The sequence below is a fragment of the Pelodiscus sinensis genome, chromosome 28, assembly GCF_049634645.1.
Source record: "Pelodiscus sinensis isolate JC-2024 chromosome 28, ASM4963464v1, whole genome shotgun sequence".
Classification (NCBI taxonomy): domain Eukaryota; kingdom Metazoa; phylum Chordata; order Testudines; family Trionychidae; genus Pelodiscus; species Pelodiscus sinensis.
Genome location: NC_134738.1, coordinates 15,787,367 through 15,814,432, shown reverse-complemented (window position 1 = coordinate 15,814,432; position 27,066 = coordinate 15,787,367). Strand labels below are relative to the sequence as shown.

Genomic DNA, 27,066 nt, shown 5'->3' with positions numbered 1-27,066 from the left:
CTCCTGCCGCAGCCTGCGAGCGTCCCCGTGCGTGGGAGTCCAGGGGAGCTGCACACAGGGACTCAAGGCCTGTCCTCCCCGAGAGCCGCAAACCAGCACGGAGACGGCACCAGCCCGGCTGAGCAAGCGCGGGACCCGTTCCGGTTCTGGGCCTGTTTTCCGGCGTCCCGCGGGAGGCAGAGGAGACGCAGAACCCCCGTTCCAGGGGGCATCGCGCAGCCCATCCTGCGCTTCTCTGGCGCCTTCCATCCCGCCAGCCAGGGCCTGCCCCGCCCCCGGCTGCTAAGCGGGATTATCCATATGGATTCATAGGGGTTAATTAGCTCATCTGGCCTGACCATCTGCACAACGCAGGCCGGACACCCTGCCCAGCCTCTCCTGCATGGGGCCAGAACATCTTTCTCTTGGAGAACCAAGCAACACGGCCTAGAAGTGAGGGAGACCCCAAGCCACAGCAACCCTCCCTGATAAAAACCCTGCACCTGACTTCTGGTCGGAATTTGTCTGACCTCAGTGTCAAGCCACCGGATTGCGTCCCGCCTTGGCCGAATTACAGCTCTGCTCCCGATCACGGATCTCCCTCCGCAGGCACGAGGCCACCGTCAAATCCCCCCTCCCCTTCCCTCGGAGAAGCGAGCCAGTTCGAGCTCTGATTCTCACAGGATGGAGCTGCACCGTTCTCTCACTCTGCTACTTCCTGCCAGCCGCCGCCCTTAGCCATGTGCCGGGAGAGTGAGACTACCCACCTCGCGGCAGGGCTACAAGAACAGGTGGCTACTCAGCCCCCCGCTTCAGGGCACAAGGGCCCCTGAGACACTCCTCCCGCAAGGAGATTACCCCAGAATTAGCCCCTACCAAATGTACAGCGCCACAAACACGGCACGGACCCTGACACGTGGCGTCCTCCCATGAAATCTGCCCTTTTGGGGGCTTTTACCCCCTCTGCACAGACCAGCGTTCCTCATGTTGGGGCTCCTGGCCCAAAAGGGGGGGTCACATGGTTATTTCAGGAGGGTCCCGGTGTTGCCACCCTTACATCTGTGCTGCCTTCCGAGCTGGGCAAGGAGAGAGCAGTGGTTGTAACGCTGCCAGGGCCCAGCTCGGCCAGCAGCCATGCACAAGTGAGGGTGGTGACACCTCGAACCCTACAATCCTCAGGCTGGAGGAGACCTCAGGAGGCGAGTCCAGCGCCCTGCCCCACCCATGTCGCCCACATTTCTGTGCTGCTGCTTCCAGCGCTGGGCGGCCAGAACGTGGTGAGCGCTGAGTAAGGCCCCATCTCTGCAGGCAGCAGCTCGGCCTTCAGAGCTCGATTCCTGGCCAGCAGCTGCTGCTCTCCAGCTGCCCAGCTCTGAAGGCAGCACCCTGCCAGCAGCTGCACAGAAGAAAAGGTAGCAATACTGCAACACCGCTCGCCCCCCAGCTACACACACACACACACACACACACACACACACACACACACACACAATCTAGCCTTGCAATACCCTCCCCCCAGCTACACACACACACACTCCCCCCCAGCTACACACACACACATACACACACACACACCGCTCCCCCCGCTACACACACACACACACACTCCCCCCAGCTACACATACACACACACAATCTAGCCTTGCAATACCCTCCCCCAGCTACACACACACACACACACACTCCCCCCAGCTACACACACACACACACACACTCCCCCCAGCTACACACACACACACACACACTCCCCCCAGCTACACACACACACACACACACACACTCCCCCCAGCTACACATACACACACACAATCTAGCCTTGCAATACCCTCCCCCAGCTACACACACACACACACACTCCCCCCCAGCTACACACACACACACACACACACCGCTCCCCCCGCTACACACACACACACTCCCCCCCAGCTACACACACACACACACACACACTCCCCCCAGCTACACATACACACACAATCTAGCCTTGCAATACCCTCCCCCAGCTACACACACACACACACACACACACACACACACACACACACACACACACACACACACACACACACACACAATCTAGCCTTGCAATACCCTCCTTTTTCAGGACCCCAACAATTGCAACACAGTGAAATTTCAGATTTATGTCTGAGACTTAAGTATCTGAAATCATGAAATTTACCATTTTCAAAAATCTTTATGACCGTGAAATTGGCCGACGCGGCCCATGGCTTCGGTAGGGCCCTACCCATAATCATGCCATCGGGTCTCCTGCATCTCCTGCCGAAGGAGCCACCTTCAGAGACAGGCGACCGGTCTAGATGGATCCTGGGTCTGATCCAACCCCGCCAGTTCCTACGCTGCAATCACACCCACGTCTGCACGGGCAGGGCAGAGTTAAAAGCGCCTGCCGAGGGGAACCCCGCAGTGACCTCACTCTCCAGTCTGTTTTTAGGCCTGTGACTGATAAGAGCTGAGATTAGGCTGCCAACCCACCAAAAAGTGGAAGTTGCCGATCACCATGCCCGTGCCCCCCCCCCCCCGTGGGCCAAGGGAGAAGGAGACAGGGACTCCTGGAGAAAGAGAGGCCTCCCCCACACTTCCTCCTGGGCAGCTCCCTGCTCTCTGGGGAGCGGCAGCCGCTGGGGCGGGAGGAAGCAGGCAGGTGATCTGGCTCAGAGCCCTTTGGGCCTTGCAGAAGGTGGGGAACAGACACACGAGGTGCAGTGAGCCGGCAGTTTGCAGCTTTGCACGTGGCTCCGGACCCCGTCGGCTCACTGCTCTCTGGAGCAAGAGAGAAGTGCCGTGTGCAGCTATTTATAAACCCCGGGCGGGAAGGTTTCACAGGCACAGACCTGATTTCCTGAACTGAAAGTGCAAACCAACTTCACCAAGAGGAGAAGCGTGTAGTCAGACGGGTTACTTCAGAAAAGGTCAGACAGCCACAGCCACAGCCTCAACGTCAGAGGTAGGCTCCAGCAGGTTCTCCGGCTGACAGATCCTGGGCGAAACCCAAGCACCTGCATCCTCCCCCGTGACCAACCAAAGTTCACTTGCTGGAAATGGCTCTGATTTAGCACCAAGCTCTGAAAACTGGAGCAAGCTGCACATGGGAAGGGTTCACACTAAATTCCGGATGCAAACGTTACGGCTTGCACCAGAGCTTGCTCTCCCCAGACAGAGGGGTGTGAAAGAGGGGCCAGGCAGACCTAAGGGGTGTGATTTAGGCTCGTGCCCTGTTCGGGACTCTTTAAAGCACCTGCCGCTCACACTCGGCGTGAAGCACTGCAGAGCTAGGCTCATCGAGATGCGAGATTCCCACCGCTCTGTCCTGCCCCCGGGGGTATTTCGTCCCCAGAGCTGCAGCCAGCAAGGCCAGGAGTGAAAGTGAACTATGAACCGAATCGCCAACTCTTGTGATTTTATCACGAGACTTTCCTTACAGCCCCAGGCTCCTGGGCTCTCGAGAGTCTCCGCTTCCTTTAAAACAAGAAAAGAAACAAGTTTCCGGCCCTCCTGCTTGCAGAGAAAGGCTGCGAGATGGGACCCAACAAAATCCGAAAGGCTCAGACACCAGGAGGCACGAACAGGAATCGCAAACACGTCTGGCTTCAAAGCCCTGCGACTTTACGGTCTCATGGTTTTGGGGGGGCTGCCTGACCCGGGTTTTTACCACCGAGGTTGCTGATGCTCCCGCCCTCACACGGCACGTTCGGGGTCCTCCTGCTCGCACCCCCCTGGGGAGCAGTCTCCGCTGGCCCGTGCCCTCAGCCCCGGGCAATGCGACGCCGACATCCCCGGCTCACCTGATTGATGGGGGTGTGCACCACCACCCCGCCAATGATCTCAGTTTTGTAGGCCACCTGGGGCTTCTTCTCCTGGGCTTGGGGTGCGATGGGGGGCGTTGCGATCTCGGTGGCTGGGGGCAAACTGCCGCTCTTCGGCACCTGCGAAAGAGGGAAACGGGCGAGTCGAATCTAGCCCCAACCGAGAGACTTAGCAGGTGCAGGCTCCGCATCCGGGACACTGGCCTGGCCAGGCTCCCGACCAAATACAGCAGGGCCCTTAGAGGGGACACCGCCGCGCCCCGCCCCAGGCGGATGAGGGCGTGGCTCCCTCCCAGGCGGCTTGCAGACGCCTACGAGGAAAGGAGAGAGGAGGAAGAGAATGAAACATCGCCGGGCGCGAGGCTGCAAGCTGCCTCTGGAGACCAGGGCACTCCCGCTCCTTCCGCTGTCCTTGCTCTAGTTACAGCCGCACTTGCTGCTTGGCATTCCCATGCCCAGCTCGCAGCCCCTCGCACGCCCCGCGCACAGCCCCTCGCACGCCCCGCGCACAGCCCCTCGCACGCCCCGCGCACAGCCCCTCGCACGCCCCGCGCACAGCCCCTCGCACGTCCCCCTTGCAACCCCTCGCACACCCAGCTCGCAGCCCATTACATGCCCATCGCATGCCCCACTCGCGGCCCATAGTACGCCCATCGCACGTCCCACTTGCAGCCCCTCGTATGCCCCTTGCACGCCCCGCTCCCAGCCCATCACACGCCCCGCTCCCAGCCCATCGCACGCCCCACTCCCAGCCCATCGCACGCCCCACTCCCAGCCCATCGCCAGCAAGGCTGCTGGGGGGACCCGGCTCTGTGGAATCACCCCCTTCCAGAGGCTGCTGCACCATCAGCCAGCCCGAGGGAGCAGCCTGGCCCTGCTGCTCCAAGCCCACTGCAATTTGGGGGCCGAGTCCGGGGGGGGGGGTCTGCCCGGCGGCCTGCCCGTGGCCCGTTCTCTTGCTGTCATTCTGGTCCATCCCTGACGACTCGGGGGACATTCCTCCGTAACGTGACTTGTCCTTCCTGCCTGGCCACTGACCACTCAGCTACTACGGGAGATGCCTCCCAACGGCCTGCGCCACTGAGATGCCGCAGGAATCCTGCCACAAAGCAGCCCCCGCGTGGCCCTCGCTCACCCCACAGACCTGCCCAGAGGGGCTCTCTCGGGAGCAGGTCTGGGAGCAATGGGTCACCAGGACTCCACCCGTGTGAACGGGGAGAGAAGCGAATGGGTGGGATTCAGCCCTCCCCCCCGTGTCAAACGCCTGCTACACACGGCGGAGCCACGCCACCAGCAAGAGGGCAGGGGAGAGCCAGGCTGCAGGAACTCGGCGCACGGCAAAGGAAATTGCCACCCAGTTCGCCCCGCCCCTCCCCCCAGCTCTGGATTGGGCTTGTCTACACTGCAAAGGAAAACCCACAGTACCGAGACGCTGCGCCGGAGCCAGCTGACAGGCCCATGGCGCTCGGGCTGCAGGGCTTAATAGAGCCGGGCAGACACTGATGGACCTGTCCTCCATGAATCTATCTAGCTCTTTTTTGAGCCCTGTTAAAGTCCTGGTCTTCACCACATCCTCTGGCAAGGAGTTCCACAGGTTGACTGGGTCCACGCTCTCTGTCCTGTGCAGAGCTGGTCTAGCACCGGCAGCGGAGAAATGATCAAGAGAGAAGGGAAGGGAATGATCAAGGTCCCAGGGCTACAATATCGGTATCTAGTTTGTCAAGTGCCTTCCTGGGCCCAGGGCTTCTGAACGCCTTTTGGCCCCAGGGAGACCCTGCTTCTCATGCATGATTATTCCTGCCTTCAGCATTCCCCAGGCTGAGCACAGCGTCCCACTCGACAGCCAGGGGGCAGGACTCACTAACCCCACAAGAGATGATGCTACTGGAAAATGACGTGGGACAGCGCGGGTCTCCTGGGAAGGGCTTTCCCCTCTGTGATTTCAAGGTTTCCTGGTTGCTAGCAGGGGCTAGAGGAATGAGCTCCAGGCTCGGAGAAGACATGCACCCCTGAGTGCTAATCCTTGCTCCGCCACTGCCTGGCTCAGTGACCTGGGGCAAGTCGCTTAATTTCTCTGTGCCTCATTTCCCCCTTCATAGAAAGTGGATCATAGGAACATATTTTTGCAGGGCTGTGGTGAGGGTTAGTTAGTCAAGGTCTGTGCGTGGTTCTGGACACTAGGTACAACTATCTGGCTTGCTTTCACGTCAGCCGTGAGCTCCTGGAGCTGGGAAACAGTCTCAGAGGATGTTCCCGCTATTCCCCACGTTAGATGCATCATGTCATTTGCATTCAGCAACCGGCCTCGACAGACAGACTGGCTCAGTGTGCTAAAGAATTAAAAAACAAAGTGCATTTGCGCTCCTGAAAGTGAGGACTTACCTACCCACAGGGTTACATCAGTGTGACTTCAGGAGTGATTTTAAAGCAGGTTAAACTGGGGCACAAGGCTGTCTGGACACACAGTCTGCGAGCAGGCTTATTAAGGTTTAGCTTGAGACAATTAGGAGCAGATAGAAGCCTGTCCAAAAGAAAGCCCCCTGCAACCGAAATGAGCGAAGCTCCACACAAGGGCGTGGCATTGAACTGAGCTGACTCGAAATCGGGTGTAGATAAAGGAAAAAATAGTTCAAGAGGCTCCTGGCAGGGCCAGAACCCACAGCTGCTGGCTCGTACAGGAAGGGATTCAGCGCTGAACTAACCGACCCACAGATAGCCCAACAAAGGTCACTTTTGCCACTTTGCGGACAAACTTTTGCTCCGGCTAATCTGTGGAATGATCAGCCAAGCTGCCAATGCCAGGCGGTTCTCAAAAGCCAGGCTTAGCTAACCGAGAAGTAGCCAGCCGTCAGCGGTAAGGGAACAGGAAACATGAGCATCTTAACACACCACTGCTTCCTGTTTCAGAAACAGCACAGCTGCTGCGACAAAACGCCCCGAGCCAGCAGGTTCCCACACCCGCGGGAGCCCGGTGCGCTGCTCTTGGCCCAGCAGCATACACCTGTCCCAGGGTCCGGCGGAACTCGGTGCGGTTGTCACCTCCTGCACTGGGCCGCGCGACTGGCCAGATCTGAGCCTCTTGCGCAACAGGCTGTCTTATCTGTCTGCATCTTCGCAGGCCCCACGGCTGGGAGAGCAGGCGAGGTCTGTGCATGTCAGTGCTGGGGGAGCTGGCACACAGGCCAAACCAACGGAAACGGTTTCACAACGCAGACAGAAAGGGATTGTGCAGCAGGGCCAGAATCGCTGCCTCCTTACTGCTGCCAGGTGCCTGCTCAGAGACAGTTCACAGCGACTGGGCCGTGACTCAGTTCTCATCCACAAAATGCTCAGCTACCTCTCCTTGCTGCTAACTGCCCCTGCAGGACCTGTGCCCCTCCGAGTCTAACGCCCCCGCCAGGCCGGGCACGGCTGTGATCTCCAACGCACAGGGTTTCTCTCTGCCTGCTCTGGGTCTGTCTACACTAGCCCCCTAGTTCCAACTAGGGAGGCTAATGGAGGCATTCAGAGTTGCAAATCAAGCCCGGGATTTAAATATCCTGCGTTTGATTTGCATCTTCCCGGCTGGTTGCCATTTTTTTTTTGAAATGTACAAGTTCAGACTAACTGCCCGTGTCTACACGCGGCAGAGAAACGGGCGTTCGAATTAAAGCCCTAAATCGAACTACCTGCTATTCCTCCTGCAATGAGGTTTAACAGGCAGTTCGAGTTAGGGCTTTTAGTTGAACGCCCGTTTCCCTGCCGCGTGTAGACACGGGCAGTTAGTTTCAGCTTGTAAGTTTCAAAAAAGGGGCGCCCGGCCGGGAAGATGCAAATCAAGCGCGCGAGATTTAAATCCCGGGCTTGATTTGCAACCTCGGATGCCTACATTAGCCTCCCTAGTTCGAATTAGAGGACTAGTGTAATTAGGGGACATACACCCTGTGATTTGCCAAAGGTCGCCACCAAAGTCCGTCAGAGCAGGGACCTGCCCCGGTGTTTCTCACATCCGAGAGCCGGGCACCTTCCACCCCGGCGGGGGCTTAGCTTAGTGCCGAAGAAACAGTCTGGCAATTACAAGCAAGTCACAAGTGGAGAGGGGAGAGTGAGCCCTGGCCAGTGCACATCAGGAGGGAGATCGTCAGTGGCAAAGGGCAACAAGGGGCCCAGCTCCCACGGACAGACACTCCTCTGAGTGACTGAGCTGTTCCAGGCTGCCGTGGCCCAAGCAGCTTTGAGGCTAGTCAGCCAGGACTGTGACCATCGCAGAAAACCAATGGGAGTGGCATGGACTGGAATCGCACGCCTCAGCCGCCCGGTACCTCCTGGCGAGAGCCACTCCCTGGTCTGAGAACAGTGGACGTGGCCACGCGGCGACCAAAGGTCCCTCTAGCCCCGTGTCCCGTCTGCCCACAGCAGGCAATGCCGGGTGCTCCGGGGGAGTGAACCGTGCAGGGAGCTGCCAAGCAAGCAAGCAAACCAAGGCCCACTGCAACGCAAGAACGGAGCAGCCTGTCCTTCGGAACGGTGCCTCTTCCCAAGCTGGCTCTGGCGAGACAGGCTGCCGTGCCTGTGATTCTACACCCGCCCTGGCAACAGGCACTTGCTGGGGCAGACACACCTGTCTCGTTCCGAGAGACGGGGAAGTAAGGAAGAGCTCGCCCGCCGGGAGCGCCACTAGCGGGGGAGAATGGAAATGGCCCTTCCGAGAACGTCTGCAGCTAGACCCGTGGCTTTTCCTGGGTATTCCTGTGCGGCCAATGCAAATCCGACACTCTCTGACCAACTCTGGTTCCTGCACCAGAATTCCTCTGCCATGGAAGCAGCTAACCCTGCGTGTTGTAACTCGGGGCCAGGACAAAGAAACACTACGCAGCCCGCTGGCCTGGAGCTGCTGGACAAGTCCAGTCCCCTGCCCTCATAGGGCACCGCCTAGAGAAAATCCTGGGGTCTCTTTCGGGTTTGGAGCCATGCAGATCCTGGAAATAAAAACGTGGGTCTAATCTCACTCACAGCAGCCCGGCAAATATCTGTAGCGGCGCTGGCTTTCTAAGGGGGTTTGTCTGATGCAGGGAGCTGCTAAAGACCCAGTCGACCAGGGAACAGCCAATCTAGACAAGCCAGAGGGGCCGATAAGGCCCAGGCAGCGTTTAATCATTTGGGTTTTAGGAGTTTAAAAATCAAACAGGCTCCTTTCAGCCAAAAGCCACGTGCTACGGGCCCGATCTGCCAATGCCCAGCACCCCGCGTCCTCACAGGCACCTCTGCAGCATGAGTGCGGAGTGGGCGTAAAGCTCTCTCCAGTCAGAACAGTCGCATTTTCCACAGGTGCAAACGGCAACACAAGGCGCACGGCACAAGAAGACACAGATCCGCGTCCCACGAGCGGAGAGCGAACCTTCCACCAGCCGGAGAGCGGCCGACTGGACAGCTGCATGGCCTCAGGGTCAGCTGTCTGCACCCAGGAGCGAACGAGAGGTGCAAATCAGAGCAGGGCAGCCAGGCAGCTGCAGGGACCCCGACGTGCACCCCCCGTTCACTTGCAGAGGCAGAGGCGAGGGCAAACGAGCAGCAAACGCAGGCCCCGTCCTGCCCATTGGAAAATGAAACGCTTTGTGTTTTATTACCCTACAGTCGGGTAGCACAAAGCACCCTGCCTGGACGACGATCCGTGGAGAAGGGAGCTCGGGGCTAATGATCGCCGCTACCTCGCTCAGCGCCGCTCATCTTCGTACGCAGGCTGTGCCGATCCAGGCAGCGTACGACGCAGTAAAACCCACCGAGCCTGAGTCCTTCAGCTCAGCCCCTTCCAGTCGGCTCTGCCAATGTGGGGTCTTATGCTGGGCTGAGCTTCAACAACCTTCATCGCAGCAGATTCCCCCAGCCAGCTCCTACAAAGGGATCTCTACACATACCGGGTCCTGGAAGCGCCATCGTTCACCTGAAACGATCAACACGCAGGGGGAGGCAGCAGCTCTCACTGGAAGGAGCATTCAACAGCCAAGACGGCAAAGCAGAGTCCCAGGCCCACTCACAAATGCACTGGCACATGAGGGGGAAAGACAGAGACACGGACCCTGTGCCGGGTCCCACATACGAAGCGTTTGCTGTCTCAGGAGACCGACCGGGCCAGGAAGGAGAAAATCCAAATAAGCAAACTACTTAAGCACAAGAAAGAAACCCTTTGATAGCCGCCGCGAGAAATCAGCTACACACGGCTCCCAGCCTCCGACCTGTCCAGTAACACCGCGGCACGAGGACTCGCCGGGCATGTCTGTCTCCCGGAGAAACCTCTCTCCCCAAGGGAGCAGCTGTGCCAGGGCACAGGGAAGTGACTGTGGTTATCGTCTCTTTGTTTAGAAATACGATCGGCTCTCCAGATTGAGAGCGATGGGAGAAGGAAAAGAAGCTCGAGAGATCATGCAGCAGAGGCCAGATTTCCGCAAGAGTTCACTGACGATAGCTTGCAATGGTAGCTTCTGCTCCCGGGGTAGTAGAAACGCTGGCTCAGACTGTGGGTCTAACCACTGAGAAATCTGAGCCTGTGCCGTTTGCCAGCTCTAAAGCTCTCGGGAGTTTCAGAACCAAAAGATCAGCCCCTTTTTCTGGGAGTCATTTGCGCTCTCACATTGAAATCACACCCGTCACTAAAGCCCCAAAGCAGCAGCAGGCCGGGAGCAGGGTTTCGACCCAGTTTTGTGATTGAGACTCACAACCTCAGCATGAATCATGAGACGAATCTCCCACCGCGCTAACCCCAGGCCCGCGGGGCTCAGGCTCCGGCCCGACGCAGCCATTCCCTGGAGCAGGCTGCCGAGCGGACCGGGCGGGGAGGTCAGAGCAGGAAGTGAAACGTGGCTTCTCCAAGCGGTTCTCTGCCGGGGAGCCTACCGTGATCTTGCTGGCGCGGTTCAGGGCCTCCACCCAGTCCTGCAGGTCCTTTTGATCGCTGGCTTGCAGGAAGTAGCGCTGAGATCGAGCGTTGATAACTAGCGCCACAGGGAACAGAGAGGGGCCGGTCAGCGCTCTGCAGGGCTCCACTAAGTCAATGCCAGCGCCTCTCCACTTCCACCCCCGCCGCACCAGCGCCTGCCGACCCCCGGCAAGGACCCACCGAGCGCAGCCACCTCTGGGGTGGAGCGCGGCAGCTGTGGCCACAAGGGCGTAAGGCTGGGTGTGAAGAACTGAAACCCCCAGGGAATTTACGGGGAGAGACTCGTGGGCGGCAGGTGAACCGAGGGCTGGGGGAAGCTCTGTGGGAGCCCAGCGCCCTCCCCAATGTGGGTGCAAGCCACCCCCCCAAACCGGACTCCTGGCAAGCCTAGAAGTGCGCAACCCCAGCTTTCCCCAGGCCCAGCCAGAGCGTGGGGGAGCAGCAGCGGGCAGTGCATGGCCCCAGCCCGGGCTGGGGCACAGGGTGCGGGGGCAAAAGGGCAGCGCACGGCCCCGGCCTCCCCCAGGCCCAGCGTCCGTGGGGCTGAACCCCAGACTGCCCAGGGGAGCTGCACTGAAGGGGGGTGGAGGCTGGGGCCAGGCTGGCAGGTGGGGAGGGCCTGGCCTGTTATACCCGCCACCCCCGGAGAGACCGGGAGGACCCGACTCAGAAGTTACCCCAGGCACTGGCGGTATCGGGGGAGCTTTGGTGGCTGCCAGCGGTTACAGCGTCTAGCGGCATCCGCAACGCTCACAGGCCGAGCAAACCCCGACCAGGGGCCACAGGGGAGTCTGGAAAGCCCCCTTGGGCTACGCGGCCCCTCCCCACCCCCGACCTCGCAGCCAGCGGGGCCCTCTCGCCTGCAGCCGCGGAGACGTCCGCCCAGGAGTGCTGCACCGAAACGCTTGGGACACGCCCGGCTGCACGAGGGTTTGTCGAAACCCGCGGGAGCCGGCTGCCCTTGCAGTCCCCTGCACGTGCCCTCGGGGCCGGGGTCGCGGGGGCTTAACCCGCAGCACCCCCTTTCCCCCTTATTCTAGCCCCGCAGCCAGGGCGCTCCTGGAACCCAGCTCAGTCCCGCCATGGGCTGGGGCTGATCCACTCCCCTGCATCCACGTACTAAACTTGTGGGGCCCCACCGCTGGGAAGGGGCGGGGCTTCGGTGGAAGGGGCGGGGCCAGAGCAGCCAGCTGTCAGTGCCACCTGGAGCATGGTGCCCCAGCCCTCCCCACCCCCCGCCAGCCCTCTGAGCCACGCAGAGCCACACGGAGCTCCAGCAGTGATTTCAAGGGCGCAGCCGCTGCCGTGGCTGCAGCAACAACGGTGGCAGCCGCGAGCCTGGGCCCCTTTGAGTCACCCCCCCCCCCCCCCATTCTTGTGCCTTCCACTCACCGAAGCAGAAGGGGACTTTCGGTTTCTGTTTCGGGGTGGCGACGCTGACCTGGGGAGAGAGACGGCAGGTTAGCGGCAGGGAGATGGGGCCGTTCCATGGACGCATCGCGCTCACTCAGCTCTGCGCTAGGGCCCTTTGCGAATGGGGAGGCGCTCAAGCGAGCTCGACCCAAAGCAGAATGAACGTGACGAATGAGCAGGGCTCATCAGCACCGCCTCTAGGCCTCCGCGGCGTCCACTAGCCAACCCGGGGGCTTTCCTCGTCCTGGGCCCCAGCGGGTTCTGAGTCCTGGCTGGCCCGGTTGAGTCGGGGCTGCTCCTGCATTGGGCTAGGGTCAGGGTCAGGGTCCCCCTGGCTGGACTCGATGCCTCCGGGGTCTCTGCCCGCCCGGGGATTCCCTGATAAGAATGTTCTGGTGAATGTGGTTCCGAGCGTGCGTGCAAGTCCACGCGTGGCCACGGCACCAGGCGCAGATCACCGAGCGCTGCCATCTCAGCACGGGGGCCACGTGCTGTACAGTGGCGGAATTGCTCTTCCTGGCGCACCAAACCTCCGCCGCTGCCAGGCCGTGGTGCCGCCGTTTCACGACAGCCGGCCCCGTGGTGGCGGCATTTGCTCTGGCTGGGAAGAGGCCAGCGCTGAGCGTGGAAAGCGGCAGCCCTCTGTGTGACAAAGCCACCCTGCCACGTGACCAGGCAGAGCGCAGGGCGGCCGCCAGACGTGGACACGCCCTGTGCACGCCCGGCGAGAGGCAGGCTGCAGGCGCGCCAGCGCTGCGGCTCACCGGGAGCTGCCCACAGTGGAGCCGGCGCTCACGAGCAGAGCTGACCGCACCCAGTCACCCCAAAGGGAGCAGCCTCCCATCTGGTGCTGCCCCTCCCCTCCAGCGCCAGCCCCACCAGGGATGCCGACGCTCTCAGGGGGCCGGGGAGGATCCGGTTCTGTTGGACCAAGCACGCTCTGCGGGGAACCGAAACGCAGCAGGGGCTGCTCGCCACGGAGCAGGAAGAGGAACACGGCCGGGACTCCAGGCACGGCCCTGATGTTTATTTTGACAAGCTTCCTTGGTCTGAACCAGCCTCTCATGCTTTAAATATGCCTTCCCGGGCAAGCCTCCATTTCTCTGGCATGTCGTAATTGGCAGTTGCAGCCGCTTGGTGTAACCCAACCCTGCAGTTTACGACGGAAGCCAGCGCTGTAGCAATTTTCATTTCGTTTTGAATGCCCCTAATTTATGAGCGGAGTTCCTTCTGCAACCGGGCAGGCTGCATCCCTCAGCCCGGCGCCAGCTGAGCTCAGTTAATAAGCCATGAGTCAGCAGGGGGAGAGCGCCGGGGGGCGGCCTTCCAACTGCGAGTGACCCCCGCGGACGTACAGCCCGCCCCACGCCACCACGAGCCAGACGGAGGAACGTCCAGGCAGACAGGGACACCCATGTGATCCCTGGCCACAGAGCCACGATATGAGCCACCTGGCTCCCTGCCCAAGGTGTGCTATGCAAGTGACATTTCCCACGGTCCTTCCGGAGGTCTAGCCCTGCCGCACGTGAGCCCTGAGCATGCACTAACGCAGACGGAGGAAAAGATTCACGTGCATAAACCGGCACGCAGAGATTAAGTGACTCACCCAAGGCCACATAAAGAATCTGGGCTAGGGCAGAGGCAGGATTTGAACCCAGAACTCCCACCGCCCAGCTAGTGCCTTAACCACAACGCCAGCCTCCCTCTGGAAAGAGCTTTCCAAGGTCCCCAGAACCAGAGCTGGCAAACACGGGCCACCCTGCGGTCAGAACCAGCCCACCCCCACCTCATCTGCTACGTTAAGGTGGGGGTGGGGTTACTGGCCAAGGTAACAGGCTTCCCCTCTGCTCTTTTCTACAAGGCCCCCAATACACAGGCCCCCCCCAGAGGTTCAGAGAGGCCCAGGCCAGAAATAAAGGCAGATGACACTGGTGCAGCGTCAGCCACTCGCAGCGGGTTGTTTATAGGGATGGGACCAGTGCAGCTGTGTACACGGGGTTAACAGCTCAGCCCCCCCCCCCCCCCCCCGGCGCTACTGCCTCGGTATCCGGGAGCTGCCTGCCCCCCACGGGGAGCCGCTGACGTTCCCTCATTCACTGACGCTGAAACACATCGATGTGCACGAGAACGCAGGTGCCACAAGACACTGAGCCAGGCGGGCACTTTGAGCAATGAAATGTATTTAAAGTGCTAGCTCCCCGCTGGGCATACGGTCCACTCTGGACTCTGCTCTCCCTGACAGCCTCCGGGTCCTCCCACCCTGAAATAGCCTCCTTCCTCCCCTGCGATCCTCCTGGCCATTTTACTAAGGCAATGCAGACCTCTGCACTCAGAGAGCAGACCAGGGCAGCCAGCAGGAAGCAGAGACTCTGGCAGGGAAATCCTCAATTTCAAATTTTAAAAAAAAATCAACATTTCCCATGCACCACATTTCTGAAGGAATCGCTCGTTCCAGGTCAAACTACTCCTTTCGCTCCCACTTCCAACTTTTAAAACCAGTAACTTTTTAATTTCTAAAAACCTCCCAATGAATTCACTTTTGAAAAGCTGTTTCCCAATGAAACATCCTGAACCGAGCCAGCCCTACGTGGCATGTGGGGTATCTGGGCCCTGCCGCAGTGCTCGGTCGGGGGGTTCCCTACGCAGATTTCCTCCGAGCAGACAGGCTTTTCTGCACACTCACATTTTCCCGAAAGGACAGGGTGTGTTGCCAACCCATTTTGCAGAACAAACCCCGCCCAGTTCTAGGCAGCAGCAGCACCGAGCGAGTGACTCTGGACTCCTCCACGTTGCTGCACTGGGCAGGCCGTTCGCTTAGCTCCAGGCCTGGGCCACCTCCCACAGCACAAGAGTTGTGAGGCTCCACCCTCCCATTACCTTGGATATATAGGACAGCGGCAAAGATCGAACTGCTCCGGACCCGAGCGCCAGATTCTGCAAAACAGTAAAGAACATTAAGAGTCAAACACTCAAGAGCCACACACAGGCGGCGTGCTCTGAACAGCCAGTGCGGGGCCCAGTGGCCCCTCGGAGACTAACAGGTCTATTTGGGCATCAGCTTTTGCGGGTGCATGTGATGAGCGGGCATTGACCCTGGCGCGAGACCCATCACGATGCCTCGGCTCGGCAGGAGAGGCGCGCTGCCCGGCCCGGCTTAGTGCCCAGGGAAAGTTGTTTTGTTCTTCAGCATTAGCCAAGAGGCCAGAGACCACGGTGCTGGGCACAGATTACAAATGGCACTGCACCGGGAGCCGCGATTACAAAGCTGAGCAATGCACGCCCGGCCAGCCATGAGTCGTGCTCAGGCACAAGGAGGAGATTCCCGCCGCTCACCTTTTATTCTTTTTGTAATCGCTGTAGTAAATACCGCGACCGCTCCCAGAGCTGCCAGCCGCAGCAGCCAGAAACCGCCAGCCCCCGGCTCTGGTGAGCATATTCTGCTGACCCCATTGCCAGGATGACCAATGCTGTATCGGCTTGGTTATCGCCTGGACACGGAGCTGGCGGAATGGAGACCAAGCGTCCTGGCGCAGGGCTGTCTCTCCCGGGATTCACGGCCCAAAGCAGCAGTGGCCTGGCTCGGGAGCACCGGGCACACGGGCCGCCTGGCTGCAGTCTCTTCTTGCAATGCGCGGAGCAATATCCAGGGCAGGCAGCTGCAGTCCGGGGCCCCTTCGACGTGACGTGTGCGCTCGAGCGGGTCCCTCTTCGGCTCAGCTCGGAGCAGCCGCGTCTCGCCAAAGCCAGGGGGCTGCGAGGCCTGGGCCCCGCTGGACTGGGGCCTGACCGGGGTTCAGCTCATGCAAAACACTCTGCCCATTACACTTCATTTTCCATATTTGGCAAAAGGAGAAAGAGGAAGCCAGTGGCAGCCCCGCCCGGTCCACGCAGCGAGCAGCGGGCAGCCGGGGCGAGTGACTCATGAGAGCAGCCCTGCACCCTACCCACAGCTATCAGCTGCCCTCCGAGGAAGATCAGGGAGAGTGACCAATCACTGCACCTTCTGGCTCAGAGCCAGCCGTGGGACGGGGCTGCCCCTCCCCCCCGACCGCCGGCCCCGGTTTTCCACCCCCTGGCTGAGGCCGGGAGCCTTGCTAGTTTCCGTTGTCTCGGATCCAGTCTGAGGGTGAGGGGAATTCAGGGGCACTTGTGACACATGCTCGCACGGACTGATCGCAGTTCCCATTCCAGCGCGCCCGGCACAGAGCAACCCAGCTCACCGGGACCGGCGGGGCAGCGCCCAGCCGCACGCAGCCTAATGCCGCTTCGGTGAAGTGACCCGGCACCAGGCTCCCGCCAGGGGTGTGATGCAAACCCTCTGAAGCCGGCCAGAGTCTCCGCAGAGTTCATGGGCTTTGGATCAGGCCTGGAGCGGAAAACCATCCATCAGCCCCAGCGTAGCCCACGGTCGGGCGAGGGTACGGCCGAGAGGCGGAACCGAACCTGGGACCTCGGGGCATGGGCCCTGCAGCTGGAGTTAAGCCAGCTGGCTCTCAGAGCAGACTCCTTGTCGCAGTGCCTCGCCCTGGGGCAGCGGCCCACCCCCAGGAGGAGTGTGGGATACACGAGCACCAGATTTACCCCCCCAGGTTTCTTACTGAGCGCAGCGCGACGTATTCACACCAAAGCACAGTGGAGCGGGCTGCCCCTGCCCCCCACTTCCTTCCTGTCTCCGTCCCAGAACAGCCTCTCTTCCGCCTGACTTAGAGCATCAAGGAAAAGTCCAGGTGTGAGACAGCGGGAAGGGCACCAAAGTTCCTCAGGGCCAAAGAAGGACTCCGTGTAGCTCGAGGCCCGTCTCTCTCACCCAAGAGAAGCCGTTCCAACACGGTACCACCGCACCCACCGCCCAGGAGACTCTTCCGAGGCCATTTTAACATGGGAACGGGGGAGAGGCCATTCCCGACCACTGAGCACAGGACTCCGGGCATCGGGAAACGCACTTTTCCCAGCACACAACCTGCTATTTCTGCTCCTCTTAAGTAGCGCTTGACGCTGGTTCAATAGACTGGGGGAGAGGAAAAGGTGAAGCCAACTGAAAAAAAGCGATACCAGTTCCTGGGATTTCAGCAGCCTCGCTGTCTAAGTGAATCCCGTGTGCATGTGAGCACAGCTGGCCCTGCCGGCGTGTCCGAGCGAACCGGGGGAGAGGTCTGTGACTAAGAGCCAGCTCGTACCACACGCAGCCGCTTCTCAAGAGGCCCTGAGCGGGAGGGGCAGACACAGCATAAAGCAGGAAGCAGGAGCCCTGAGAGCTGTGAAGCGTGACCGGCAGAGAGATCTGCCATACTCTGCAACAGCCCTGGCAGCCCAGGCTAGCGAGCAACCTTCATCTCAGCAGGCCACAAGACAGCTGTGACCAAAGCAGGCTCCCGGGAGAGGGGAGTTTGGTTCCCGGTGCTCGTGTCGCTAGGACGTAGCAGCACTGGGATTGGCTGCAGGGCGAGCACGTGGTTCCCACCGTGCTGCGTGCAATCGGCGCACACCCCACTGCACGCGCCCTGGCCATGCACGCGCGTCCCTTCAGCAATACGGGCAGGGACCCGTACCGGCCGGAACCACGCCATCCGGTGCGGGCAACGGCAACAGAAATCTCTCGCGGGCGGTCCCTGGAATCCTGCCGGCCGGCGTGCGCTCGGGGCCTCACCTGGGGGTTGTCCATGTACCACATGAGAGAATTGGCCTGGGTGTCCAGGATGAAATATCTGCGCAGAAACTTGCCGCAGGTCTCATTTTCTTCAATGTCCAGAAACCCACAGATCCGATCCTGCCGATCCACATAAGGCATTCCGGGCTTCTTGTAGCATCACCCTAGAAAACACCAAGGCCTGCAGATGAAGCCAGGGCGCTCCCCAAGCCGCCCCCCCCGGGCCGCCAGGGCAGAGAAAGGTTCCACAAGGGCCCCCCCGCACCTCGCTGCCCCTGCCCCAGGCTAGAGCTGGGGGACAGCTCCCTCACCAGGTCTGGGCAGGCAGGCGGAAGCACCCAGGCACGAGGGAGCCGTCGCTCTGGGTCACATGTAACCCAGGAGCATTTCTCTTCTCTGAGCCGGTTACCCGGCTCCACACGGCTCCCGGGGAGCTGGCTGCTGCCTTTGTTACAGCAGAGCGAGGTGGCAAGCGGGAGCCAGTACGCACAGGGAGCCGTCTTAAGAGCTGGCTCCCCACACGCACCCGCTCCTGGCAGCCACTGCTGTCCGGCTCTGGAGCCCTCTGTATCAGAGGCAGCAGCGCAGGGCAGCAGCTGGCTCCATGGGAGCTGGTTTATAAGCCGGCTCCTGGCATGCGCGGTCTCCCGAGGAGCTGGCTGCCGCCTCGCGTGTAATCGCTGACGTTTTCAGTGGCTACACGTGGAATCGAGTACATGCATTTTAACATCCCTGGTAAGAACGCTGCTGAACAGGTGGCAGGGTCAGCTGCCGGACTGAGCCCTTGGACGGTATTCAAATGAGTATCCCAACTTCCCGCTGCCTGTGCTAGGATCTGCCATGTCCTGGCACGGGGCAAAGCCAAACCAACGCCCCCTCCCCCCGCAGGTTTCTGCTACCGGCAAGTTATCTAATGAAAGACCAAATCGGACAGGTCATCACAAAGTGGGGAATTCAAGGTCCTGGGGACACACGCAGGCCCCCCAACCGGAGTTCCCTGGCTCTGGACACACTGGGGAGCCGGGTGAACCAGCCACACAAAGGAGAGTGACCGAAATAGCTCCCCTGCGGAACTGCCTGAGCCCAGAGCGCACGGAGCTTCCGGGCACTGCAGCTGGGCTCTGTCGCTGCCAGCTCCTCAGCAACTCGCTGCCTGAGCGCGCTCGTCACAGGATCGCAGCAGCAGGCCGCAGGGGAACAACAGCGCCAGGACTGAGCAGGACAAGAGCAGCAAGAGAACAGCCCGGTTCTACTCCCCAGGTGTCCAGGAGACGGCGAACTCGCAGCCAGCAGCCCCTGGCCAAACCAAACCAGACAAGAACCGCAGATGGTGACCAGCCAGGAGAGCAAGGCACAAGTCTCACAGCCCAAGAACAGCAGAGCGCAAGAAAGAGAAGGCACGCTCCTAGGTATGCTCATCGGCACGCTCATCGGCACGCTCCTAGGCACGCTGCGAGGCATACCCGCCGGCACGCTCCTAGGCATGCTCCCCGGCACGCTCCCAGGCATACCCACCAGTACGCTCCTCAGCACACTCCCAGGCAAACCCACCAGTACGCTCGTCGGCACGCTCCTAGGCACGTTCCTAGGCATACCCACCAGCACACTACTAGGCACACTCCTGGGCACGCTCGCCGGCATGCTCTTAGGCATACCCGTCGGCACGCTCGTCGGCACATTTCTAGGCATACCCACCGGCACGCTCGCCGGCACGCTCCTAGGCACGCTCGCCAGCATGCTCCCCGACCCGCTCCCCGGCATGCTCCTGGGCACACTCGCCAGCATGCTCCCCGACACGCTCCCCGGCATGCTCCTAGGCACGCTCGCCAGCATGCTCCCCGACACGCTCCCCGGCATGCTCCTGGGCACACTCGCCGGCATGGAAAACAAAGTGCAACTCCCGCAGGACATGCGCAGGGCTGGGATGCAGAGTGAGCAGCGACGATCAGGCCCTCTCTGGATAAAAAAGTGTCACTAGATCTACTCGAGCCACCAACACCTTCCAGCAGGACCCTTGTTACTCAGGGCCCCCCTCAACCTGCCACCTCGCCTCCGAACGCCCCTGTCCCACAGGGACTCTCCCCTGCAGCCGGGCAGCGCTTGAGAACAGCGGCGGCCTGAGCAGGAACAAACCGTCCCTCTGAAGAAGTCGAGAGCTGTTCAGCGGGAAGGACGAGAACGCGGGAAGGGTCCGCCCTGTGGAGAACGAAGCTCCCTGCCTGCCAGCCCCGGGCTCAGGCACCTGAGAGACAGTCAGGGAGGGAGAAGAACAAGGGACCAGGTGTGACGGGTGGTGGCTGGGACCCTGGCGACTGGTGAATGTAGGGCTGGGGCAGGCAAACCCCTAGCCCCGCCCCTTCTGCCCAAGGCCCCGCCTCCCTCAGGAGCCAAGCCCCGCCCCCCCATCTCTGGGGCAAGCTCTCCAGCCCTGTAGCATGGGTTGGGTGCACTGCCCCAGACCCGTAGCCTCAGCACGGCTGAGCAACATCCACCCCGCGAATGCCATGTGAAGCATCCTGGGGGGCGGAGCGTGGGCGGAGCCATGCCTGGCGGTTGGGGAAGGCATTGCCTTGCCCTGCCCCTTATACCCGCCGCCCCTGCAGCTGGTCTGTGCTAGCACCCCTTGCTAGAGTTGCCTTACAAGCCGTCATTTACAATCAGTGCAAAGTGGTGCAAAACCTCACCCCAGTGGTGCGGCAGCGCTTCACACGAAGGACGTAACGGTGCAGCTGTTTCAACGGGTAACCCATCAGCACGAGCTCATCGGTCACCCAGTCACACAGGGCAGCAAGCCGGCTCCTCGGGGGCAGGCAGGATCCAGTGCTCACGGGGAGCCCGTTTAAAAGAGAATCTGCAGTGCGGTACCAGCAGCCTGGAGCGACTGTCCGCCAGCCCCACTCCCAGGGAGCCAGCGTGTAACCACGTCACTGCTAGGATTCTTAGTGGCTACACCGTTACTACAGTCACCGGTTTGTAACAGCCCTGCTTCCCGCTCATGACCCACTGGTGAATCAGGCTCTACGGGGGAGCTCACTCCAGATGTGCTCTATGGGATAGACTCTCCCCGGCCGTGCACACTGTCCTCATCTACCTGCGCGCACAAGACACGAACCCCCGACCTACTTTGCACGGATCGCCATGCCAACGCCAGGTGCAGAGCAGTGGCGAGTCAGGCGCTGTCGAGGAGCCGAGAAGGCAGCGAACCTTAGAACTGCCTTGGGCAAGAAGCCTCCTTCTTAATGATGGTGACTGTTGGGTGGCGGAGTGGGAGGGGAGCTGTACACGCAGAAGGGCTGGCTACAAACATCCAATGGGTATAGCTGGGCTGTGAGCAGACAGGCGAGGCCAAGGCAGCAAGCGAGTGCCACTAAAATTGGCAGCACCAAGGGCAGCTAAGGAGGAAATTTGCCATTGCCTGGACATTTGGGATGGGATCTGATGGGGGCAGCCCTGTAGGACCGGACTGTCCAGGAGTCGGACAAAGGGGATAGAGAATAAAAGTGTCTGCTGCCCTCTGCTCCTGTTCCCAGCATCAGCAGTTTCGAGCCCTGGGGATGCTCGGAAGCAGGGCGGGAGGAGACGAGAGGGTTGACTGGCCCGGAAGGAGCACCCAGCCGAGACGGGGGCTGCTCTGACCAAGCCTAGCGCACGCCTGTTAACGCAGGGGATCGCCAGCAGTCTTACTCAGAGCCGCCCACAGGCTGGAGGGCGGGGAGGGGGGATTCCGGCTTGGAGACCTTTGGACCGCCTGAGAATCAGATGAGCCATTGGGCCCAGACAGAACACAGGAGACCTGGAGCAGATCTGGAATCTATGTTAATTATTAATCCATTAAGCCACTGCCTCGGAGACAAGACAATGCACAGCACAGCACTGGGCCCCGGCCAAAGGAGTCAGCCAGCGCTGGCTTTCCCAGGCTCTGCAGACACGGGGGAGCTGTGACAGGGTGACGAAGGGGCGTCGTTAAAGCAGCACCGATCCCTGAGCGGACACGGCCTTTCGTATCGCAGCCCCCGCCTTGGGTTAGCTTAACCCAACTCCTGCCCGACCCCCGCGGCACAGAAACAGGAGTGCCCAGGCGGGGGGCTTGCGCGCACTTACAGGCGGCCGGCGGTTCCAGCTGTGCGACTGTTCGGGGAGGCCAGTCACTGTGCGTCGGACGGGGAGGAAGAGAAGAGAGAGGTGATCGGGGAGATCGCCGACCCCCCTTGCTGACTCCACAAGCCACCCCACTGAAATAAACGCCCCCCTACTGATGCCGATGGGGGCGGGCCAGGCCCAAAGGGAAAGGCATTCCCAGGCTGCAGAGCGTGTGCAGTAGCCGTCCGCTACTCCTCGGGGCACCAGGCCGTTCCCTGACAAGTGACATTCCCATAGATCACGGGGCCTTCGGAACGGAGCCGCTGCCCCCGGCGAGCAGCAGCAAACGGCTACTTGGAAGTGACCGTTATCAAGAGGCAAATTATTTTATTAACCTCAGTCGTTAGCTGACGTGTGGAGAGACCTACTCTGCTAGCAGAGCTCCAGGGGCAGCCAGAATCGCGGGGCAGGGCGAACCTGACCGGTGCCAAGCCAGAGAACTGCCGAACCATGGCAGGTCAGCGTTGTCTGGCAGCATCACCAACACGCCCGCTGCTTGCTGGGCTCTTAAAGACAGTTGGGGTAAATTCGAGCTAAACAACAGCCCAGAGCACTGAGAGCCAGGCCTGGTGGCTGGAAACAAACTTTATGGGACCGAGGGAAACAGCCACACCCATGATAAGTGGACCCCCAGCTCACTAAAATCACACCGGCCCACGATGTCGCTGGCCCCAGAGAGGTTCCACCTGTACTAACAGGCGATCGCAGATTCTCCCAATTCAAGCACCGGGACATTCGGGGCCGCAGAACCCTTTCCCTGCAGCCGAGTGTGAACGGCTGGACAAAAATGCTGCAGCCGCTTATGGGTTTTGTTCTGCCTCGATTAACACAAGTGCGATCAAGATGCTCCTTCTGTGCAGGACAAGGTGGCAGCGACCACCCTCAGGTTGCCCTGCTAGATGTGCACATCAGCGGGCAGAGGAGATACTGATCGCGCTGAGCGTGAAGTTCCAGCACGTGCTCGTTTGTCGCGTGCTACCGGGGGGCAAGCTGCGTGCAGGCCCTTCGCCCTGGGGAGGATGCTGCCGGACAGAGGGTGCAGCCCCCCAACCCGCCGCCTTAGAACCAGCTGCAGTACCATGAGCGGGATTCTCCTGTCTCCCAGCTCCGGCAATCCAGCTGGAGTCAGGACGAGTTTTCCCAAAAGAGTTCAATCTTGTTGTAAAACCCAACCCTCACGCAGTATCTGACCCCTTCAAACAACGTACAAATCGGCCAACCGGCTGCAAGGGGAGATGCATTCTGGGAAGGCTACACGCCTGCATATTTCAACTCTGGCGTCGTCCCCTGCTGGAGGGGGAACAGAAGCTGAACGTACCGTTGATCTGTTCTTCCCTAGCATTTCCTACCGCAGGCCTATTTGCATAGAACCACGGTTACCCATCGTTAGCTCACAGCCCTGACACTGGCTCACAACACACTAATAAAGGAAGAATGACAGGATAAGGCTAGTAGAGCCTATAATGACTTGAAGGCCTCTTAATTCACAGCCAGAACTCAGTCACCAATTACTTCCATTCGGCGATTGTTAGAACAAACAGCTGATTTAGTCACTAGTGCAAGGACACAGGCTGGAATAGATTACACACGTTTCTATTGTCTGTATCCTACAACAGTGGACGACTGTACCTTCGCAGCCGCAGAGAACTGACTGCAAAAAGGCAAAGAAACCGAGTTGTGCTGATGCTTTACAACCAGTGAGCATCATTTAGAACCGCTAAGGAGTCCCTGAAGGCCTAGCAATCAGAAGAGCACGTCCCGTTAGACTTTGAGTTACATACATGATGATTTACGAGCAGGGGAACGACGCTGAACACACGGAGCTACAACCCCTGGGTGAAGTCTGCATCTGATTTCTGGAAGCCTGTCTGAAATCTAGCGCCGCTCTAAAGCATTTCCCAAGCCCAGCCGTGGAATTAGGCCCTTAGGATTTCATGACTGGTTCCAATTTATGTCAACACGCAGCTAAACTCAACACAGAATGAAACTCCTGCTTTCTGGGATTCTTTCCTTTTATCACCATTTCAAGATAGACAAGCAAAAATTCATAAACGCATCCCCTTCCGAGCTCCCCACCCCCATACCTCTCAGTCCTCGCCTGGTTCAGCTAATGTGATGATACCAGCAAGGAAGTGAATGGAAAAAAGCAGAAGACAATCAAGCTCTGGGATTTCTCCCAGCATACCAGAAGGGCCCGGCACTGGCCCCTGAATAAAACAGCCCCACCCGGAGTTAGAGAAAGGAAAGGGACTCTGAAGAGCCTTCCACCCCCGTTCTAGCATCACTGTCAACTCCACGAACCGTGGGGCTACAAGGGGCAAAGTTCCCGAGAACTGAACCCCGCAATGTCCGTTCTCAAGGAGAGGGACCCTGCTCCCTTGATGTGTCCTGGGATGAACGTTACGGCCCCTTCGCTTTCTCCCCCGCCGCCGCAACAGGGAACAGCCGCACTCCCGATGCCCATCTTAGTGCAAAAAGAGAAGAAAAACAAATCTTCAAACGCATGTTCCCACAGTGCCAGCGCACGGCAGCCATGAGAGACAGAATGTGTTTATGGAGGACAGAGCGACAAGGCGGGCGGGGCAAGACCTTTTATTGCAGCAACTTTCGTTGGCGAGAGAGCAGCTTTGGAACTGACGCAGCTTTTGAACCCAGGCTGGTCCAATAAAAGATGTTGCCTCCCACACTTTGCTGCTCTAATGTGCTGGGACCAGCACAGCTACAACCACCCAGTTTACATGTGGATAGACAATTAATCCAGATTAACTAAGGGCAGGAATTTGAAGTGAATTAGTTAAACCACATTAAATCGCCGTGGGAATACGGGAATTCCTCATTTAACACGTGCCCGCTTAACACGTTTTCACGATAGCATGTTTTTTTTTTAGGGATCGTTTTTTGAATTACACGACCGTCCCTGGAATAACACGATTTCCCCAGCTAGCCCGTTGCTGGTGGCTGCACAGGGCTTCCCCCACCTCCCTGCAAAGCAGCAGAGGGTTCACCGCTCACGGCACCATTCCTCGGTGACCCCCCCTCGCCGGACGCAGTGCAGGTCCCGGCAGACCCATCACAGGGGCATACTCCCAACCCAATCCCCCTCCCCTCTCCTCCCCTTCCCTTCCCCAGAGCCAAACCCCTCCCCTCCCTGCTGCAACCCAGCCCCCTTTCTCCCCCAACCTCATGTCCTGGTCCCAACAGACACCACCGCTTGAAACTCAACCCTCACCTTTTCCATTATTTTCAATGGGAAAATTGACCCGGCGTAACACGTTCTCACTTAACACGATCATTTTCGGAAACACGCCTATAGTGTTAAATGAGGAATTACTGTACCATGATTCAGAACTGAAGTGCCCTTCACTTCCAAAGTGAATCACACCAAATTAAAGCAACTTTCAGTCCAAGCAGTACCATCCACACGGGGATTCAATTCAGTGTAACTATTCCACTTCAGAATAGTTAATTTGGATTAACTGGCTGGATGTCCCAGCATAGACAAGCCCTTAGATGGTCCAGTATGACACAGCCAGGTCAATCCAGGGCGCAATGCCAAAGATAACACCACGGAGCGCTGTGTTTTGTCAACGGAAGAGCAATTGGTTACAATAAAAGGGTATGCTGCTGGCACTGGACACTGCGAGAGCCTCAGTACCTGGCATCCCTGAAAACAATGGGAACCAAGATACATTTCAGCTGGATCCACTCCAAGCAAACAGCATCACTATCAACATGGATCTACCTTTCTGGATCTGCAGCCTGGCCAATGCCTTTCCGACAGACCCGAGACCACGGCCGCACTCTCGGAAGAGTTTATTGGGATAACACAGAGCTACCTCAATGCCACGGCTCTCTTGGGCCACTGCTTTATCACCCCTCCTCCACCAAGCCTCTTCCCTTCCAAGGCACCGACCACCGAGCGCACAGTTATGAAAACAGCCTCCAGGACATGGAGGGATCATTTAGCCTTTTTGTGACACGATCAAATCTGCAAACCCCACTTCCGTTTACCTCTGCTCTCTGAACGCACCTTCACTGAAGTCTCCCCGTTAACTCTTAGCGTGCTGGCAGTTTCCAGAGGAAGGGCAGGCGAGCGGGAGAACAGATGTACTTATTGTGGAACAGCGTCAGCCATAAAACCCAGGCTCATTCCAAACATTTGTCCTTGTTCCACAATCACCCTGCCCCAAGGAAGGCCTGGCAGTGGAGAGGTTAAGTATGTCAGCGCCGCGTCACCCTCTTCATCAAAGAACCGCCAGAGACAACTCCATCTAGTGAAACTCACCAGCAACTGGGACTCTGGACCTAAACTCTAATCCCACCTTCTCCCCAACCCACTGGCCGTATTCCACTCCCCGGGGCCAGCATTTTGGGCAATGACAAACGGACACATACACAAGCCAGCGGCCACCCTCGAAAACGTGGCGCTGAGCCTCTCCACTTCAGTCTTCCCACCCGTAAATATTCTGCTGGGGAAGGTTGAGGGGCACAGAAACAGGACACACTGCTATTGAGGAAAGTGCCAAGGCCTGTCCCTAGGGAGGCAGGCAGTGAAACTTCCAGGGCCTGTTAGGAAAAGGTTCTTGCAATAGGCCAAGGCTTTCAAACCAACTCGATCGCGGCTTTCCCCTTTGTAACCGCACCCCACAGGGAAGCTGCTGGCTTCCGAGCTGCAGGAGACTCCTCTGGTCCGTTGGGACGGCGCAGGCTGGACGGAGCTCGCATTCATGGCAATGGAAGCCCTTTGTGGGTGCTAGACCCCAACCCCTGAAGTCCAGGAAAGTCCTGGGAGCCAGGGCAGGGCTACAGAGAACCCCTCCGCCAGGAGCCAGAGCAGAGCGCATGGGCTGAATTAAAACCTTCCCAAGGAGCCTGCTGTGACCAGGTCACCGTAAACCCCCAAACCCTGAATTGCAGGCATGCCCAGGCACGTTCCCGTGGAGACGCAGAACGGGGGGGGCCCTTTGCCGGCTCCCCGAAGGATACCCGGGCATGAAAGGCCGGTTGGGGTCTGCAGGGAGCCGTGGGGCACAGGGACAAGCCCCCTGGGGGGGGGGGGGAGCTCAAACAGCCCGGGTCTGACTGAGAAAGGAGCGGGTCTGTGCCTGGATGCTCCCAGGGCGCCCCAGAAATCCCTCCCCCCCCCCGCT

At 59.5% G+C, this 27,066-nt stretch overlaps 1 protein-coding gene across 2 annotated transcripts in view; it reads right to left on the bottom strand.

Moving 5' to 3' along the window:
* The window catches only part of PLEKHA2 (pleckstrin homology domain containing A2), a 44,047-nt gene that overhangs the window by 16,660 nt on the left and 321 nt on the right, over positions 1 to 27,066 (bottom strand). The window contains exons 2-6 of one of the 2 annotated variants that reach the window (XM_075911000.1): positions 17,777 to 17,940; positions 15,007 to 15,063; positions 12,109 to 12,157; positions 10,674 to 10,771; positions 3,783 to 3,923 (exon numbers count right to left, since the gene is read on the bottom strand). In XM_075911000.1, coding sequence (XP_075767115.1) covers positions 3,783 to 3,923; positions 10,674 to 10,771; positions 12,109 to 12,157; positions 15,007 to 15,063; positions 17,777 to 17,917 — 486 coding nt within the window. In that variant the 5' untranslated portion in view covers positions 17,918 to 17,940. The remainder of the gene's footprint in view (positions 1 to 3,782; positions 3,924 to 10,673; positions 10,772 to 12,108; positions 12,158 to 15,006; positions 15,064 to 17,776; positions 17,941 to 27,066) is intronic. The other variant, XM_075911001.1, reaches the window with a different exon arrangement.